The 18,248-nt window shown below is 40.5% G+C and overlaps 1 protein-coding gene across 1 annotated transcript in view; it reads right to left on the reverse strand.

Moving 5' to 3' along the window:
- Positions 1-9,579: 9,579 nt before the first annotated feature.
- Positions 9,580-18,248, reverse strand: part of OSTM1 (osteoclastogenesis associated transmembrane protein 1) — a 49,391-nt gene continuing 40,722 nt past the window's right edge. The window contains exons 5-6 of the mRNA XM_066248313.1: positions 16,742-16,907; positions 9,580-11,734 (exon numbers count right to left, since the gene is read on the reverse strand). Coding sequence (XP_066104410.1) covers positions 11,679-11,734; positions 16,742-16,907 — 222 coding nt within the window. The 3' untranslated portion in view covers positions 9,580-11,678. The remainder of the gene's footprint in view (positions 11,735-16,741; positions 16,908-18,248) is intronic.

Here is an 18,248-nt window from a genome sequence, read left to right on the forward strand (position 1 = left end):
CTCAGCTGGCTAGAGCCCTGGTCAGCAAACTGAGGCTCACGAGCTGCGTGCGGCTCTTTGGCCCCTTGAGTGTGGCTCTTCCACAAAATACCACGTGGGGGCTCTACCTCAATAAAGAATGTACCTACCTATACAGTTTTTTAAAATGTCTATAAGTAATATTATATTTGTTAATTTCTAAAGCACTATCACATATATATTAACTTGGTGTTATTGGACTTTAAGTTGCTTTATATTAAATTCCCTTAGCGAATCTAAATCTATTCTTATTTAACTCCAAACACTTTTATTGTATTTTCTAATAAAGGAAATCATAAGTAAATGCAGTATAAGTGTAGCCTAGTTGGTATGTGTACCCTAATTAGAATTCATATTTTTTTAAAGGCTTTTTTTTTTTTTTTAATTTTTATTTATTTATTTATTTATTTTTACAGAGGCAGAGATAGACAGGGACAGACAGACAGGAACGGAGAGAGATGAGAAGCATCAATCATCAGTTTCTCGTTGCGCGTTGCGACTTCTTAGTTGTTCATTGATTGCTTTCTCACATGTGCCTTGACCGCGGGCCTTCAGCAGACCGAGTAACCCCCTGCTGGAGCCAGCGACCTTGGGTCCAAGCTGGTGAGCTCCTTGCTCAAGCCATATGAGCCCGCACTCAAGCTGGCCACCTCGGGGTCTCGAACCTGGGTCCTTCCGCATCCCAGTCCGACGCTCTATCCACTGCGCCACCACCTGGTCAGGCTAGAATTCATATTTTTAAACAACTAAAAGATTAAGTCAGAAATAGGTTTTAGTAGATAAATTATTTTTAAACAGAATATGCATACTAGCTAGAAAATTTAAGTAAAACATATACAAATGATCTTTGTAGGTATAAATTTAAATTATATTTATTTTGTCATTCAAGTTGGGGATTAAATAGTTTATTAGCAATGCAAAAAACACTATCTACAAGAGAAAAAAAATAAGAGTTGAGTAAATACCACATTCACATTTCCTATTCCTTAAGTCCTAAAAGTAAAACTTTTCCTTTTTAAAATTATAGCTCAGAAAACTTAGCAAATTTAATAGATGATGACATAAAAAAATCAAGGAGTTAGATTTCCAAGTTCTTGTAACTAATTAAATAGCAGAGAAGATGAGAAATATTTATTTTTTGACTGCCAGTCCACTACTCTTCATTCACTAAGTTCAGTTTGTCACATATAGTGGTCCTTATCCACATCTACATCTTAAATTACTACTATAGGAAATAGTAATACTTTTCAAATTTTATATGAAAAAGAATATTTCCTGGCCCTGGCCGGTTGGCTCAGTGGTAGAGCGTCGGCCTGGTGTGCAGAAGTCCCAGGTTCAATTCCCGGCCAGGGTACACAGGAGAAGCGCCCATCTGCTTCTCCATCCCTCCCCCTCTCCTTCCTCTCTGTCTCTCTCTTCCCCTCCCGCAGCCGAGGCTCCATTGGAGCAAAGATGGCCCGGGCGCTGGGGATGGCTCCTTGGCCTCTGCCCCAGGCGCTAGAGTGGCTCTGGCCGCAACAGAGCGATGCCCCGGAGGGGCAGAGCATCGCCCCCTGGTGGGCGTGCCGGGTGGATCCCGGTCGGGCGCATGCGGGAGTCTGTCTGACTGTCTCTCCCATTTCCAGCTTCAGAAGAATGCAAAAAAAAAAAAAAGAATATTTCCTTATTTTCATGGCCTTTAAATTTTAAAAAATCTGTTCATTTTTTTTAAGAGTTAGTATCTTTTGTGCCTATATATGTGGATAAACATGACAGTTTATGTTGTTCCCTACCCACTTCCAAAAGCTTACAGAATGACTTGATATTATCTTTTGTGAAAGTCACTTTAACTAGGTCAGTTTTATTTATAATTTGTATGTTGAAATTTTTATCAGTGCATGTCTATTACAGAAAAATTTATGATTTATGAAGCATCAATCATCAGTTTTTCATTGGGACTCCTTAGTTGTTCATTGATTGCTTTCTCATATGTGCCCTGACAATGGGTCTTCAGCAGACTGAGTAACCCCTTGCTCGAGCCAGCGACCTTGGGTCCAAGCTGGTGAGCTTCTTTTTTTTTTTTTTTTTTTTTTGCTCAAGCCAGATGAGCCCATGCTCAAGCTGGCGAGCTCGGGGTCTCAAATTTGGGTCCTTCCGCATCCCAGTCCAATGCTCTATCCACTGTGCCACTGCCTGGTCAAGAAAGAAAGGAAGGAAGGAAGGAAGGAAGGAAGGAAGGAAGGAAGGAAGGAAGGAAGGAAGGAAGGAAGGAAGGAAGGAAGAGAAAGAAAGAAAAGAAAGAGAGAGAGAGAGAGAGAGAAAGAAAGAGAAAAAGAGAGAATAGGGCAAAGAGTATTTGATGGTATAATGGCTGAGAATTTTCCAAAATTAATAAAAAACAATGAAAACAACCAAGGGGCTCAGGGAATCCCAAGCAGAATAAATACAAAGAAAACATTCCTAGATTAATTATAGTAAAACTGCTGAAAATCAAAAAGTAAAAGGAAATCTTGATGGCAGATAGAAAATAAACATTAGCATAACATACAGAAGAACAAATAGAAAAATTACAGCAGAACTCTCAGCAGAAATTTGCAAACCAGAAGGCAATGAAGTGACTTCTTTAAAGTACTAGAAAACTTAGACTTTACCACAATCCCATGAAGTCACCTGAATTTTTAGTGTTGGTGAAGCTAATTGGGGCTAAGAGGAAAAATGGTGGCACTGTGGGTACAACAGTAGGTGACAGGGTTTAGATGCAAAGAACCGGTGGAGACTTGAAAGTCATATCTATCTGTTGGAATCCATGGGAGTCCGAAAAGACCGGAGTAACAGGCTTTATAGAAAGGAAGAAAGGAACCCTGCCGGGCTGACTCACAAGGGGAGTCATGTGCCAGGCACAGCCTGGGACTGGGTTTTAAGGGTTTTTGGGGAGGGGCAGTGGGAAGGGTCATGGGGCATTAGCCCATTGGCTGCTGGACCAAGGAGGGTCTTTTATGGAAGTTTGCCAAGACTTTTTGGCTTGTGACCTCAGACATTCCTTTGTGATTAGTCATTTGCTGCGAGCCCTAAAAGGAGACTTACTGGCAGGGTTAAAGAAATGAAACCTAAGATTCCCAACTATTTGATATATAAAAAAAGAGAGAGAGAGAGAGAGTGGTTCCTAGAGACCTCAAGGGAAAAGGGACAGAGGTCATTATCTTCTGTAACTTCTTCCTCCTGAATAGGGGTGGTGAGGTGTTATGGCCTAAGGATTACTCTCAGTAAGGGGTAGAGAGATGCAGTGGTGGCTTCTTGTCAGGTAGGGGTGTATTTATAGAGTTCCAGATTTTTCTGTTTCGCGAGGGCAGGTTTCAGGGTTGGTGTGTAGGGTTAGATAGATTTTTTCAATTTTTTTTTTTTTTTTTTTTTTTTGGTATTTTTCTGAAACTGGAAACAGGGAGAGACAGTCAGACAGACTCTCGCATGCGCCTGACCGGGATTCACCTGGCACGCCCACCAGGGGCGATGCTCTGCCCACCAGGGGGCGATGCTCTGTCCCTCCAGGGCGTCGCTCTGCCGCGACCAGAGCCACTCTAGCGCCTGGGGCAGAGGCCAAGGAGCCATCCCCAGCGCCCAAGCCATCTTTGCTCCAATGGAGCCTTGGCTGCGGGAGGGGAAGAGAGAGACAGAGAGGAAGTAGGGGGGTGGGTAGGTGGAGAAGCAAATGGGCGCTTCTCCTATGTGCCCTGGCTGGGAATCAAACCCGGGTCCCCCACACACCAGGCCGACGCTCTACTGCTGAGCCAACCGGCCAGGGCCAGATTTTTTCAATTTTTTGATTGGTGAAGGTCTGCATGCGGTTCTGTAAGAAACTAGTGAACAAATGTAAGAGGCAGAGTCCAAAAGTTAGAAAAATAAATAGGACAGTGAGTGGACTAATGAAAGGTAATAGTCAAGACACCCAGTTTGTGCGAAACCACTGATTCCATGACTTGGTTTGTTTTTTACGAATTCGCTGGTCTTCAGAGAGAGACAGAGAGTGGGATTAAGACAGGCCAGTGGTGAGTCCCCCTGTCCCTAGACCTATTTTTATAGAAATTTTTAAAGCAATAAGGAGAGGAATTACCTGTATAGCTCGTTTGGTCCTTAGATTGATGGGTAGTGTACTAGGAACTGGAAGAGGCTCATGGAGTGGGATTAGGTTGATATTTGGGGTGAGATAGAGTACAGGTTTCTGTCCAATTAGTAGGGAGACACATAAAGGTGTTGGTCCCACAGAAGTAGAAAGCCCCTGATTGGGTGATACAGGATGAGAGGTGGATAGAGAATTGATGGACAAAAGGTTGGTTTTGTTTTTCTGTTTCTGAGCTCCAGATAGTCAGGGTGAAGGAAAGACTTGCCCCAATAAATGGGGAGAGTAGAGGATTGTTAGCTATGGTGACTAATTAAACATTCTTCAAAAACCAGTTTTCTGATTGTTCAAATTCTTTTTTCTCTGTATAAACCTCCTATAACCTGCACAAACCTTCTGCAATTTACATAAACCTTCAGCTTTCATGCACTTTTTTTTTTCCATGCACTTTCTTATCCAGAAATAACTGGCCTTCATAACAACTTGCTTCTTCCTTTTTCTTTCAAAAGTATTTCCATACCTTATACCTTCTATTATCAAAACCATACAATTCCTTTCTAGTCAGAACTCTTGATTTAAAAATCTTTAACTTTTAGTGACAATTAAGTTGACTTTCTTTTTACCCTAGCTTCCCTTTTCCCAAAGTCTGATTAAAAGAGTCCTTAGTTTCTTCATATATTCGCCATACGTAGACCAACCAGCTTCTGGTTTGTGGTTGGAGTAAGGCATGCTGTTTTTCTACTTTAGCAGCAGTGGGAGTTGTCAGGATCATGGTGTGTGGACCTGTCCACGTGAAAGTCAGTCCTTGGGTGATGTAATGCTGAAAGCACCTCTTGGACAGTCTTTGAACAGTTTGTTGAGTAACCTGTAAATTCTGCAAGTACTTAGGGAAAGGGTGGTTACATTTCTACACTTTGCAGCTAGAGTTTAAGTCCTAGTGACCACTGCTTCTAGCTAGAATTAGCAGCAGGTCCCAGCCTACAATAGGCATGGGGCATTGAGACAAGAGGAATAAGGGAGATACTATACATTAAATAAAGCAACAAAATTAGACTGTCAATACCCACAGTAGAGATCTTCGAGGGATAAATGAAACTCAAATATTCAGGCAAGGTATAGTAGATGGCCCTCGTGTTCACAAGAAATGAGATTAGTTTATCTGCTATTTGGTAGAAATACCTTAGACTCGTGAATGATGTCCTTGGACCTTCAGTGGCAATTCCCAGCATGCTGGGCAAGGTCAGGTCACAGGTAGCTGGAGCAGGGCTAGAAGAGACTGAACCCTCCCTCCATGAAGCAAGGGGGCAGCTTACCTTCTCATGTCCCTCTTTCCACAGCAATGATGTGTCCCTTGGTGGGGTTCAAGAAGCCTGGCAGGCTTCAGTTCAATGTCCTTTCTTTCCACTCTGGAGCAGGGTCCTGGTGGAATGCTATGAAGCCCTTTAGGGCGCTGGAGCCTTTAAGAGCATATGCCAAAAGCTGGTATTTCCTGACCTCTTTTGGGCCTTATTTGCCTTTTCTGTTACTCCCTTGGCCATTATAGACCTTAAAAGCCATGCTCAGAAGATCTCACTGAGGGGCTTGACTAAGAGAGCAAAATTGGGAATCCAGTGTCTAAAGAAGCCTATTAGACCAAGGAAAGAAAAGATTTGATTCATGGTGGTAGGTGGTTGGAGACTGCGGAGGTTCTGAGTTCGATCTAGGGTGAACCTCAGGTGTTGGGGGTTAAGGCAATGCCCAGATAGACTACAGACTGAGAGTGAAACTGAGCCTTAGCAGAGAAGACACGATATCCCTTCACAGCGAGGAAGTTAAGAAGGGTGGAGGTGTGTCTCCTTGAGGCAGGCAGGGAGGGGCTGCAGAGGAGTAGGTTATTTACATATTGTGAGAGTACTAGTTTTGAGATTGCATGCTGCTAAATCCTGAGCTAGTGTCTGCCCAAACAGGTGTGGGCTGTTTTTGAACCCCTGGGGTAAGACAGTCCACATAAGTTGCTGGGCTGCATTAGTGTCAGGGTCAGTCCAAAAAAAACCAAACAAACAGAAAGTAAGAGTCAGGGTATAGAGCAGTGATTTTCAACCTTTTTTGAGCCACGGCACATTTTTTACATTTACAAAATCCTGGGGCACCCCACCTACCAAAATGACACAAAATGACACTCTAACACAGTACATATTATACATATAGTTAATAATATAGTTTCTAAATGTATTTATACTCACTTAGTGTGAAACCTGGGCCTGTTTCAATGAACACAAAAGGGATATCCTGGCAGTAATGGTAGAAAGACACACATGAAGCTCTTCCTCAACAGTTCTCAGTCTCTCTCTGGTTTTAGTTTTTATCGCAGTCAAGCTTGAGAAGCTCAGCTCACATAGATATGTGGTTGAAAACGGGAGCAATGTCAAAATAGCTTTGTTGGCCAGAATGGGGAACTCCTTGGCAACAGATAACCAAAAACTGTCCAAAGGAAGATCAGCAAACTTTAGCTTTAAAGTTAGATAACATTGTGATGCATTGTGATGCATTGTATATCACCCTCTGCGGGGGCCTCTTTTAAAAAGAAAAAGGTCAAATATCTATATACACCATCAAGGTAGACATAACCAGCTGAGGCTGAGGCTTCATCCAGTGGTGGCAACATTTACCTCCAGTCCTGACCAGGATTAGAAATCGGGACCATGGGGAGGAGTAGCAGCTTCAACTACTCGCCGCGGCCACACAATGACAAGTGCACGGCAGCCCGAGCGGGGACCTTCCTGGGTGTGGATGAGAGGCGGCCTACTATTGGTTCATCGCTAGTGGTTGGGATGAATCCTAGGTGATTGGTCAGTGAGCATTCCCTGTGCCTTCACTCTTCCTGTCGCTGATAGCTGGAGGGATTGTGAGGGGAATGTTTATGTTCGGATGGAGGTGGCTGGGGGCGGGCCGGATAAATAGTCTCCGCGGGCCGTATCCGGCACATGGGCCATAGTTTGGGGTCCCATGTTTAATTTCCCCACGGCACACCTGACCATGTCTCATGGCACACTGGTTGAAAAACACTGGTGTAGAGGAATGGTAAAGAGGGCATTTTTAAGGTCTAGGATTGTGAAGTGAGTGGAGTTTGAGAGAACGTGTGACAGTAACTTGTAGAGATTAGGGACTACTGGATGGAGGGGAACTACCGCTTCATTGATTAGGTGTAAGGTTTGTAGGAGGCGATAAGCCCCTGAAGGTTTTCAAACAGGAAGAATGGAGGTATTGCAGGGAGAGTCCGTGGGGATGAGTAAGCTTTGATTTAAGAGGCGAGTAATTATTGGTTTAAGGCCTTAGAAACAGACACAAAGAGACAAAACAGATTACTTACACAGATTAACAGACAACTTTTGGGTTTTTTTTTTTTAAGCTTTTCGAGATGGCAGGGAGTTGTCAGTGTAGAGGGGAGGAAGAGAGGAAGCAGACAGATGGACAGCGTGGACAGCTGGATGGAAAGGAGGGTCAGAATTTGCAGTAGGAGGAGGAGGAGATTAAAGTTCTGGTAGTGGTGCCACGTGGTCAGAGGAGTCAAAAAGGTTTAGAGCTCTGAGGAGAGGGTAGGGAGTGAGGGGGAGAAAGGCATAGTTGTCTGTGGGGAGGGGAATTGGGGCAAAGTACAGACAGGCACTGCTGCTGGAGCCGGTGGGGAGGGGAGAATGAGTCAAAAAAGAAACAGAGATAGATCCGCCCATCTGTAAGGAGGAAGGAGGGGTTTAAGAACACAGTGGAGAAGGGAGGGGCCAGCAGGGGAGGAGAAAGAGAGACTGGTATTTGCAAGTGAATGAGAAACAGAATTTAGTGAAGAGAGGGGAGGGGGCTTTTAGAGAGAAGAGACTTAAGTGGAAGAGATCTGCAGAGGGACCAGAGATAGATCCTGAGAGAGGGGTGCCCCCGGGGGTCAGGCAGGAGGGGAAGAGAGTTGGAAGTCTTCAGAGAAGGGAAGATTAGGAGCAGAGGTTTTAGGTGAGATTTCTCTGGCCAAAAAACGGCCTGCGTGTAGAATAGGCGGCACAGAAATTAAGGACAGGAACAAAGGGAGAAGAAAACCTTCACGTAAGGAATTTCTGATGCCCTCCCCGTCTGGTGGCAGAAATTGTCAAGATCTTTTAGGATATTGTAATAGTAGTAGAAAGCAACCTGGCTAGGCACCTAGACTTTCGAGGAAGTCCATAGAAGCTAGCCACTCGGAGTAGAAACCTCCCAAACTGTGAACCTCAGAGAGTAGGGTGAGTCCTGAAGGAGTAGAGGAGTCCCGAAGGAGTAAAGGATTAGTCTCTGAGGCCTGAGATTGGGAGGAGCCCATGTTCCGAGGGGAGCCTGGCTGTTTGGTTTGGACTGAGAGGAGCCCATAGTAGAGGAGACTGGTGAGAGAAGGGGGCGTCCCTGCCTTCAGTCACAGTTCTGAGAGGAGAAAATCTCCGTAGAAAGAGAAACTAAGACAGAAAGTCATCACCCCAAGGCTGAGATCCAAGGACGTAGGAGAGGGGCCTGACTAGGTGTGCCTAGACTTTCATAGAAGTCCATAAAGGAGTAGAGGCAGACCACTCGTAGATATGGGGTCCGAAGTCAAAACCATCTGACCAGGAAGGGGTGTTTTCAGAGAGAAATTTGGAGGCCAGCCGGGGAAGGGGAGGGAAAAAAACCTTACCTTTCTGGTCCGGCAGGGGTTTGGGACAGGGTCAGATTGCTGGCCAATCAATCTACAATTACATGTCCAAACAAAATCAGGGAGTAAGGCCCGGATGAGCTGCCGCTGACCATTGCTTCCCTGGTTGTAAGTTTGGATGGCAAAGAGGGATCATCCAGGCAGTTAGTACCGTCCCGGGTTTCAGCACCAAATGTTGGAATCCATGGGAGTCCAAAAAGACCAGAGTAACAGGTTTTACAGAAAGGAAGAAAGAAACCCTGCCAGGCTGACTAGCAAGGGGAGTCACATACCAGGTACAGCCTGGGACTGGGTTTTAAGGGTTTTTGGGGAGGGGCAGTGGGAAGGGTCGTGGGGCATTAGCCCATTGGCTGCTGGACCAAGGAGGGTCTTTTATGGAAGTTTGCCAAGACTTTTTGGCTTGTGACCTCAGACATTCCTTTGTGATTAGTCATTTGTTGCAAGCCCTGAAAGGAGACTTACTGGCAGGGTTAAAGAAATAAAACCTAAGAATATATACTTGGAACATAGTTTTTTTCCATTTTAAAATGTTGCATAGGTTATTAGTATATTCTTGCTTTCACAATTCATTGCTGGTGATGTCTATTACTTATCTGATGTCAAGTCTTTGGTCGAAAATGCAACCCAGCTACAACATCATTTTGGGAAAACATTTCATTTTTTTGGGAGTACATTGCGGTAAAAAAAATAGTAGAGCCCATCCATGAAACATTACGGAATACTGGTCCCATTAGAAGTAACATTTACCAAGTGGTAATGAATAAACCCTGGTGTTATGCAGTGATTTAAAGTTATACTTTATACGACAGCTGATGCTATTTCTACCTCTGAATCGAACAACAAAATCCAAAAGTACATTTTTATTTGCAGCAAAATTATAAGATAGATGGTACCTTTAAAGTAGATATTTAAATCCAACAACCTGAAAAAACAAAACATGATATTTAATTATAGCTGAAGTTTTAAAAATTATTTAAAAATTAAATATGACACTGCAATTTCCTTAAGCTACTTCTTTTATTTCAAAGTGTCAAAAAAACTAAAAATGTTCTTGTATACACATATGCTGTGTGTCTAAGAATTCAGAACTATGCAAAGAATTTTTCAAAACGAATAAAAAATGAAATATTCACACACTTGAGTGTAGTACTTAATGCTTATTTTTGAAAGCTATTGCTGACGCTACTTCTAAAGAGCAATGACTCAACCAGAAAAATAGTAAAGGCTGCCTTTTCTTTTTTAAAGTGCTTATTAGCAAACATTTCCAAAAGCAATGATTTTTACAAATACATAATATTCAAAAGTGCTCAGAGTCACTGCTTACAGAATCAAATATGCCATTTTGTACCTTTGCACATGTAAACTGATTTTATCTGCATTAATGAAAGATTGCTCTCAATGGCCCTCAACTATATGCTTCAGATCATAATAGTGCTATTAGTATCAGTAGTGGGAACAGTGACAACAGAACAAACCCCAGCACATTTTTAATGGATCAAAGCAGACTAGAAAAATTGTAACAGCTTGTAGATATGTTACATATCCAAGGATGAGCCTTTCCTCTCACTCTGCCGATATGGCAAGATTAAAAATAAATAAAAACACTTTGTTGTCTCTCTATAGAGTATTTTACAGTACATGAAGGTATTCAAATTCTTTTAACATTTAAACAAACTCTTGTTTCTAAACGTTTACTACAAATCCTATTTCATCAAGAAGGTAAGAAGGAATTAACAAAGAAAATACCTAACAACTAAAAACCTGAGGGAAAAAAAACTGTAAACAATTCTGAAATGAAGCTTTTTTTTAAAAAAAAGATACAAATATTCCAAATAGAATGTTTTCTGAAATATATGACTTCATACCAATCATATCACTTTTATCTGATTTAAATAATTTAGATAAAAGTAAGCATCACCTTAACCTACTCGGGCTCTCATTCTGACTCATGCCCGTGGCACGAACCATTTACCAGTAGCATCCCCTCAGGTCTCTGTCTGCTTTCTGAGCCTTAAGCTTTTCTTACTCCTCCTTTATCTCTGCTCCAAAAATCTTTATATATCCTAAGACAAAATCTCCACTTTAAAAAGTCACAATTTAAATACAGTGTGATAATGCTACATTTGATTTAAAGTAGTAATAAATTATAAATTGCCAAATAACTGAATGTAATTCACAATGCAAATCCATGGTATAAAAAGAATCTATCTTGCCCTGAATATAATGAAGCAGTCCAATAATATTAAATTACTTATGAAAGAAATAAAGGCAAAAATAAGGTGTAAAATGCTATTTATAAAAGTCTAGTAAGAAACCAGTTACCATAAATCTTTTTACAAAGAGAAATGTAATGTGCCTTCCCACTTCTAAAAATTGTTAGGGAGGTTTATAATTAGTGGTTTCAAAAATGACTTTAAGGAAACTAGAGATTGAATTACTTATTATTTATAACATATGACATATTAAATATGTATGTAACAATAATACTGCAATGGTAATTTAAATTGACCTTTGGACCTGCTACTTTTTGGCAAGTATAATTCTTTTTCAAAACTTTTGCTACTTGAGATAATACGTTAATACGGAAATACTGTAAGTCTCAAATAGTAATAATATGCCTATAAAATAAAACAAAGATTGTTCTTGCATCTTTTGTTATTGTAACAAATACACGTTAAAACACACAACATTGCTATGTCTGTAAATTAAAAATATCCAAACCCGTAAAAAGGGGGTGGAGAAGGAACAAAAAATTGAAAATTCTTATTTAAAAATAAATCTGAAGTCCTTGAGTTTCTTAAGAACTTTATGTTCTTTTGGACTGAGCTGTATCTTCCACCATTCATCCATGGGATATGATGTTAATTCTCCATTTTGTAGGTTTCAGTTTGAATTTTCTTGAACGTTTGCAAAGCTGGTGCTGGACTTGAGACGTTTGGCTATATAAATCAAAAGTATTAGATTTTAAGTTAAACTTAATTCTATAAACATAAGTATTCATTATTTTTATGTAAACTATAGTATTCAAAAAAGAACTATAGTATTAATTTATTCATTCTGTATTTGAATCAGGGTATTCAATCTTCTAAGAATTAAAACCTATTTTTCTCCACCAATCTTAAAAAAAACATAACTTTGCTAGAAGCTGCATAGGACTTTATTAGATGCAGTAGCAAGTAAAAAAGACATAATTTATATCATATTGAACATCACAATCTTAAATATGTGATATAGGTAATAGTATTTTAAAAAATGGAGGTGCTATAAAATATAATAAAATTACACATTCAAAAGTCTGTTAGAAATACAAATCTCAATTTCTCTTAAAAGAATTCAGTTCATAGACGCAAACAACAGTATGCTGATTACCAGAGGGAAGGGGGGTGAGGTGGAAGAGAGTAAAGGGGGGATAAATGGGGACAGGAGGAGACTTGACTTGGGGTGGTGAACACACAGTACTATATACATATGATATATTAAAGAACTGTACACTTGGAACCTAGATGACTTTATTAATCAATATCACCCTAATAAATTCAATAAATTTTATTTTAAATTCAGTGGAAAAACTCAGTAATGTTAAAAAAATTTAAGTGGCTTACAAAGAAAAGTGAGTTGTATATTACTTATGCACAAATACATACACAAATATATATAGCTGCTAATAAAATATGTTCAATCAATTTTGATCATGATGCTAATGGGACTGAATCATTAGAGTTAATGAAGAAAATCATGGCTGTTTGCCTGGTAATATGTTTTGTACTTATAGTTAACACAAATGTTCTCATGTTCCAGAAGTGGAAAACAACCGTGCCATGATAAAAGTATCTTACACTGGCTAAGGAGAAACCTACTTACTTCAGAAGTTCTCAACACTAGAGGAGAGGTTAGGATTTAGGTTTGCATTGGGATCTAGGGGTCTGGGTTTTTTGTTTGTCTTTAAGTTCAGCAGACAACTCTGATATATGGTCAAGGATGAGAACCAGGGTTCTGTTAGGTCAGGGGTCCCCAAACTTTTTACACAGGGGGCCAGTTCACTGTCCCTCAGACCACTGGAGGGCCAGACTATAAAAAAAAACTATGAACAAATCCCTATGCACACTGCACAGATCTTATTTTAAAGTAAAAAAAACAAAACGGGAACAAATACAATATTTAAAATAAAGAACAAGTAAATTTAAATCAACAAACTGACCAGTATTTAAATGGGAACTATGCTCCTCTCACTGACCACCAATGAAAGAGGTGCCCCTTCCAGAAGTGCGGCAGGGGCCGGATAAATGGCCTCAGGGGGCCGCATGTGGCCCGCGGGCCGTAGTTTAGGGACCCCTGTGTTAGGGTCTCCCCTGACCATCACTCTAAAAGCAAGATGATAACATGACTTCCTAGACCAGTGCATTACTTTAGTCCAAGCTAAAAGTCTACTTAAGTCTTCAGTGGATTTGGAAGGCAAATTAACTCAAAAGGTCCCCCCACCCCAATTACATTGTTTGAAATGACTAGAAGTAATCTAGTTTCTACTAACTAATTACCAAATTTATAAAACTAATCAGTAGTACCAATGAGTACTTATACCTATAATTTCTTTGCCTTCTTATTCACTGATAAGTCCCTACATCCTTTAAATTTTTACCCCAGGGATCATCTAATGGTGACTTTGACATCCATAACGCAGTTAATCTTATCCTCCTCTGTGGTCTGACTACACTGTATATACCTCTACTGCATTTGCTGTAATAGTTGGATTATGATCAGTGTGTTGAGGGAATGTCCAGAAGGCCTCACTTAACCTCACTGGTAGGTTCTGTGACTTTAACAGAAGTGAAGTATAACAAAACCAAGTCTACTATCATAGGTTAATTGCACAAAGAAGAGTTGAGTTCCTGTGGCATCTCATCAATGTTATAATGAAATAACAAAGTTATTTGAGGACTTGCTATATTGTGGTTTGTTTCTTTTTTTAACCTCTAATTGCTACCAGAGGACTTGATGAATGGGGACATATAAAATAAAGAAAAGTAAATTACAATGTCCATGAGGTAACAGCACAAGAACTGTTTGCTTACACTAGCATTTCCTTAAATTTATAATTTAATTAATAAACAATGCTTCTGTGTAACATTAATAGTAATTATGCAGAAGTTCTCATATGAGATTTTGGAAATGTAATCTCAGAGTCTTTAACTTATTTTCAGCTATATTATGAAGCTCATAAAAAATAATTTACAGGACTGGTATTTTGAGAAACACACTTTAGGAAATGTTAATATTAAGTATAATGGTTTAACTCAAGTATTTTTGAGCACCTACTATGGGCCAGGAACTTTCTAGATGCTGGTGATATAATGGTGAACAAGACAAACAAAATCCTTGTTCTGATGGGGCTTACAGTTGAGTCAAGGGAGACAAACAAATAAGGTAGCAAATAAATTTAGAACTAATTTAAAAAGTGATTAAATACCATTATAAGAAAGATATTACAGAAGAATTAAAAGAAGGGTGTAGCCCTGGCCGGTTGGCTCAGTGGTAGAGCGTCGGCCTGGTGTGCAGAAGTCCCGGGTTCGATTCCCGGCCAGGGCACACAGGAGAAGCGCCCATCTGCTTCTCCACCCCTCCCCCTCTCCTTCCTCTCTTTCTCTTCCCCTCCCGCAGCCAAGGCTCCATTGGAGCAAAGATGGCCCGGGTGCTGGGGATGGCTCCTTGGCCTCTGCCCCAGGCACTAGAGTGGCTCTGGTCGCAACAGAGCAACGCCCCGGAGGGGCAGAGCATCGCCCCCTGGTGGGCGTGCCGGGTGGATCCCGGTCGGGCGCAGGCAGGAGTCTGTCTGTCTCTCCCCGTTTCCAGCTTCAGAAAAATACAAAAAAAAAAAAAAAAAGGGTGTATACTTAAGTTGGGGGGAGGGTCAAAAGATGTCTCTTTGAGTAAGTAACCTTGGACCTAAGACCTGGATGACAAGGCACTAGTCAAAGAAAGTGGGGAGGACAGTACAAGAGCCCTGGAAAGAGACTGTGTGAATGAGCATTTGGGAGGCACAGAAAGAAGGCCAGGCTGCCTCACGCGGCCTCCCTCGTGAGCAAGGAGAGGAGTGAGTGCAACAGAAAGGGAGGGGGGGGGGGAGTGTCACATGCAGCTTGGAGAGCAGACCCTGGAAATAAGTTTGGATTTTATCTAGGAACACAAAAAGGGTTTCAAGTTGGAGAGGAGCACAGTAAAATTTGTGTTTAAAAAAGTACCTTAGTCACTATATGAAGACAGGGTTGTAGTGGGTCAAGAAATGGAAGCAGAAATACAAGAGACTCCTGCATTAATGCAGACAGGACAGGATGATGGCCGAGGGTATTCCCAGTAAAGGTCATGAAAGACAGTTTAAGATATATTTTTGGAGGTAGAGTTGGCAGTATTTGCTGATGAATTGAAAAGAGGTTGGGAAGGAAATGGGCAAATAAAAAAAATTTAAGAAATTAGAAGAGAACAAGGTTTGTGGCTTGCACAAACAGACAGATAATAGAGTTTTGACTGTAAAAACAACCCTAATCAGAAGCAGAAAATAATTTTGTAGAGTTAAATAGATTTGCATGGCAAATAAGATGCTAAACTTTAAAAGTACACCAAGCCCTGAAAAATAGTTTCTCAACAGAGAGGTCCCTGCTTGCAATATTTTGTTATTATTCTAAATCAGTGTTTTTAGGACTGAGATATTACAGATTTACAGAATGCTGGCAATCTTCAAAAAGCTTTTCTTAGTACACCCATGAAATACTCTTTCCTCTAGTGGCTAGCTTTCTAAGGGGATAAGACATTACACATTGCATTCAAACTGATCTACAAGTTACCTTTTCATTTAAGTTAGATATATTAGAAATAAAATTAGAAAAACCATGAAGTGTTAGAAAGAAATTTACAGGTGAAAGAATTATTATGTCATAGGTTTCTAGAGTAGAAATAATATTTGAAAAGAGAAAAAAAAACCTATTTTCTTAAAAAAAAGCATATTTTTAAAAACTAAAATTACTGCATGACCAGGTGGTGGCACAGTGGATAGAGTATTGGACTGGGATGCGGAGGACCCAGGTTTGAGACCCTGAGGTAGCCAGCTTGAGCGCGGGCTCATCTGGTTTGAGCGAAGCCCACCAGCTTGGACCCAAGGTCACTGGCTTAAGAAAGGGGTTACTCGGTATGCTGAAGGCCCATGGTCAAGGCACATATGAGAAAGCAATCAATGAACAACTAAGGTGTCACAATGAAAAACTAATGACTGATGCTTCTCATCTCTCTCTGTTCCTGTCTGTCTATCCCCATCTATCCTTCTCTCTGACTCTCTATCTCTGTAAAATAAATAAATAAATAAATAAATAAATAAATAAATAAATAAATACTAAAATTACTAAAATATAAGCTCATACTTTCATTCTGATACAGATGAGCGTCTTCTGGTTACTGCTTTTTTCTGCTCTGCTCTATTTGATGGGAACAAAGGAATTAATTTGTATAGAAGTCATGTTGTATGTCAGTAATGTTCTTGCAACTGCAGTTTCAACTTGCTCATAAACTGTGTAAGCTACAGTTTCTCCTTGCCTAGAGAACTTTTAGGTGCTTCTGCATGGCTCCAATGAGCCTACGAGCTGTCTCTATCTCCCTACTGTGGCATTTCAGGTCTTTAAAACCTATGTTGCTTATTCCTCTGCTGTTGCTACCATACTCCAGGGAATCAAGCTTTCTCAATTAAAGCAACTGAAAGGTACTGTATGTTGACTTTCAATTATCTATACTTGTAAACTTCTTACATATCTTTCATTAGTAAGCATAACTTTAAAATTTGAAGTAGAGAACTGTCTTAGGCTATACTTTGAGTTCTCAGAGCATATATTATTTCTAAACAGGCCTACATTTTTAAAACACAAGTTTTTATCTATATACATGAACAATTGTAAAAAGACACTTACGCAGAATGAGTTTGCGTTTCTTTTGTTCCGAGTGAAGAAAGCTGCTAAGGTAGAAGACAACAGGCAGAAAAAGAATGAACACAGAAACAGCAATTACGGGCACAGTGTCACTGCAAGGGACCGAACAGTTGAAAGTTCGACTCCAAAGTTTTCGAGTAATGTTCATCTGGAACAATAACAAATAATATTACTCTACTTTATATTTAATTTATTTTCACTTTACACAATAATTTTGTTAATAACTAAACAGGCACTCAGAATTTAGACTAAATACACACTGTAAAAATATCTATGGATAGCTGAGAATAATTTCTTCTGCCAACAAATAAGGTGGTTTACAATTTGTCATGGTATAATTTTACATACATACAAAATGTCATATTCTAAATTCATAATTCTATTCAAATATTAACCTTTCGAGTTTAAACAGAGAAACTGTATCAATAAGAACATAGTTGACTGTCCATGTTTTGAGTCAATTCCTTCTGAACCAGATCAAGTTTCCCTGTCTTAGTAGTTGGAATCAATCTTTGCCCTTTTGGCTCAACCACAATGAACTGTATATACAGGTCAGATAATGGTGACTTGAGAGATACTTCTGATCTCTCCCCTTGATTTCAACAAATTGAACAACTATAATGCAGCAAAGGAATCCCAGCTGGGCTCACAGGTGTGCCTGAAAGATCCATGCACCGAATTAACTAAAAGTGGGATGGGTGAAAAGGAGGGTGGAAGATAAATGCTTCCTCAGTGAACTTTGAAGAGGAAACAAACCTGGAGTGAATGGGTTAGGTTTTTTTTCTCTGCTGCACTAAAGGGAGGATGGAAGCTCAGGATCTCTGGATTTAGTCTGAGGCATATGGAGAGGGAAACTTGGAGTGACTGGGTCTCCTTCTGCTGGGAGAAGCTGTGAGGCAGAGGGGGAGCTAAACCAAAGTGGCCAGAGTGAGGGGTCATAGTCAGTGTTCCCACAGTCTACCTGCAGCCCTCACTCAAAAGAGTCAGAAAACTAAAGTGCAGCCCCCTCCCCCAGCCTCCTAGATCCTGCCTCCCTCATCTCGTGGTACCGAGAGTGGCACAGGCAAACCCCACACCAAGCTCTCCAGAGCCATTCTCTCCCCTGAAGAACAGAGATGCTCCATGTCTGGTCCCCAGGTCTGTTGAAACATGGAAGGAGTGCCCTGAAGCCTGAGATTGCCATTGCTAGAGCCGCAAAGCTGGAAAGCTAAAGCTGGAAAGCCAAAGCCGAAAGGCTCAAGTTGGAAAGCCCTCACAACATGCCCCACCAACCAAGACAACTGTGACCTTGCCTACATTTTTGTGACAGCAATATCTCAGCAGAAGATAGCCCAGGAACTTCACAGAGCTAAAAGTTGTAATTCAGCAACATCTACTGGAAGAAACCTCTCAAAATCGAAATGTATTTTTCCTTTTTTCCACTTTTTTCTTTAATTTTTATTCTTTTTTTGTGGGTATTTTGCTTTCAATTTTTTTGTTTGCTTTTGAT

The sequence above is a fragment of the Saccopteryx bilineata genome, chromosome 12 (assembly GCF_036850765.1).
Source record: "Saccopteryx bilineata isolate mSacBil1 chromosome 12, mSacBil1_pri_phased_curated, whole genome shotgun sequence".
NCBI classification, from domain to species: domain Eukaryota; kingdom Metazoa; phylum Chordata; class Mammalia; order Chiroptera; family Emballonuridae; genus Saccopteryx; species Saccopteryx bilineata.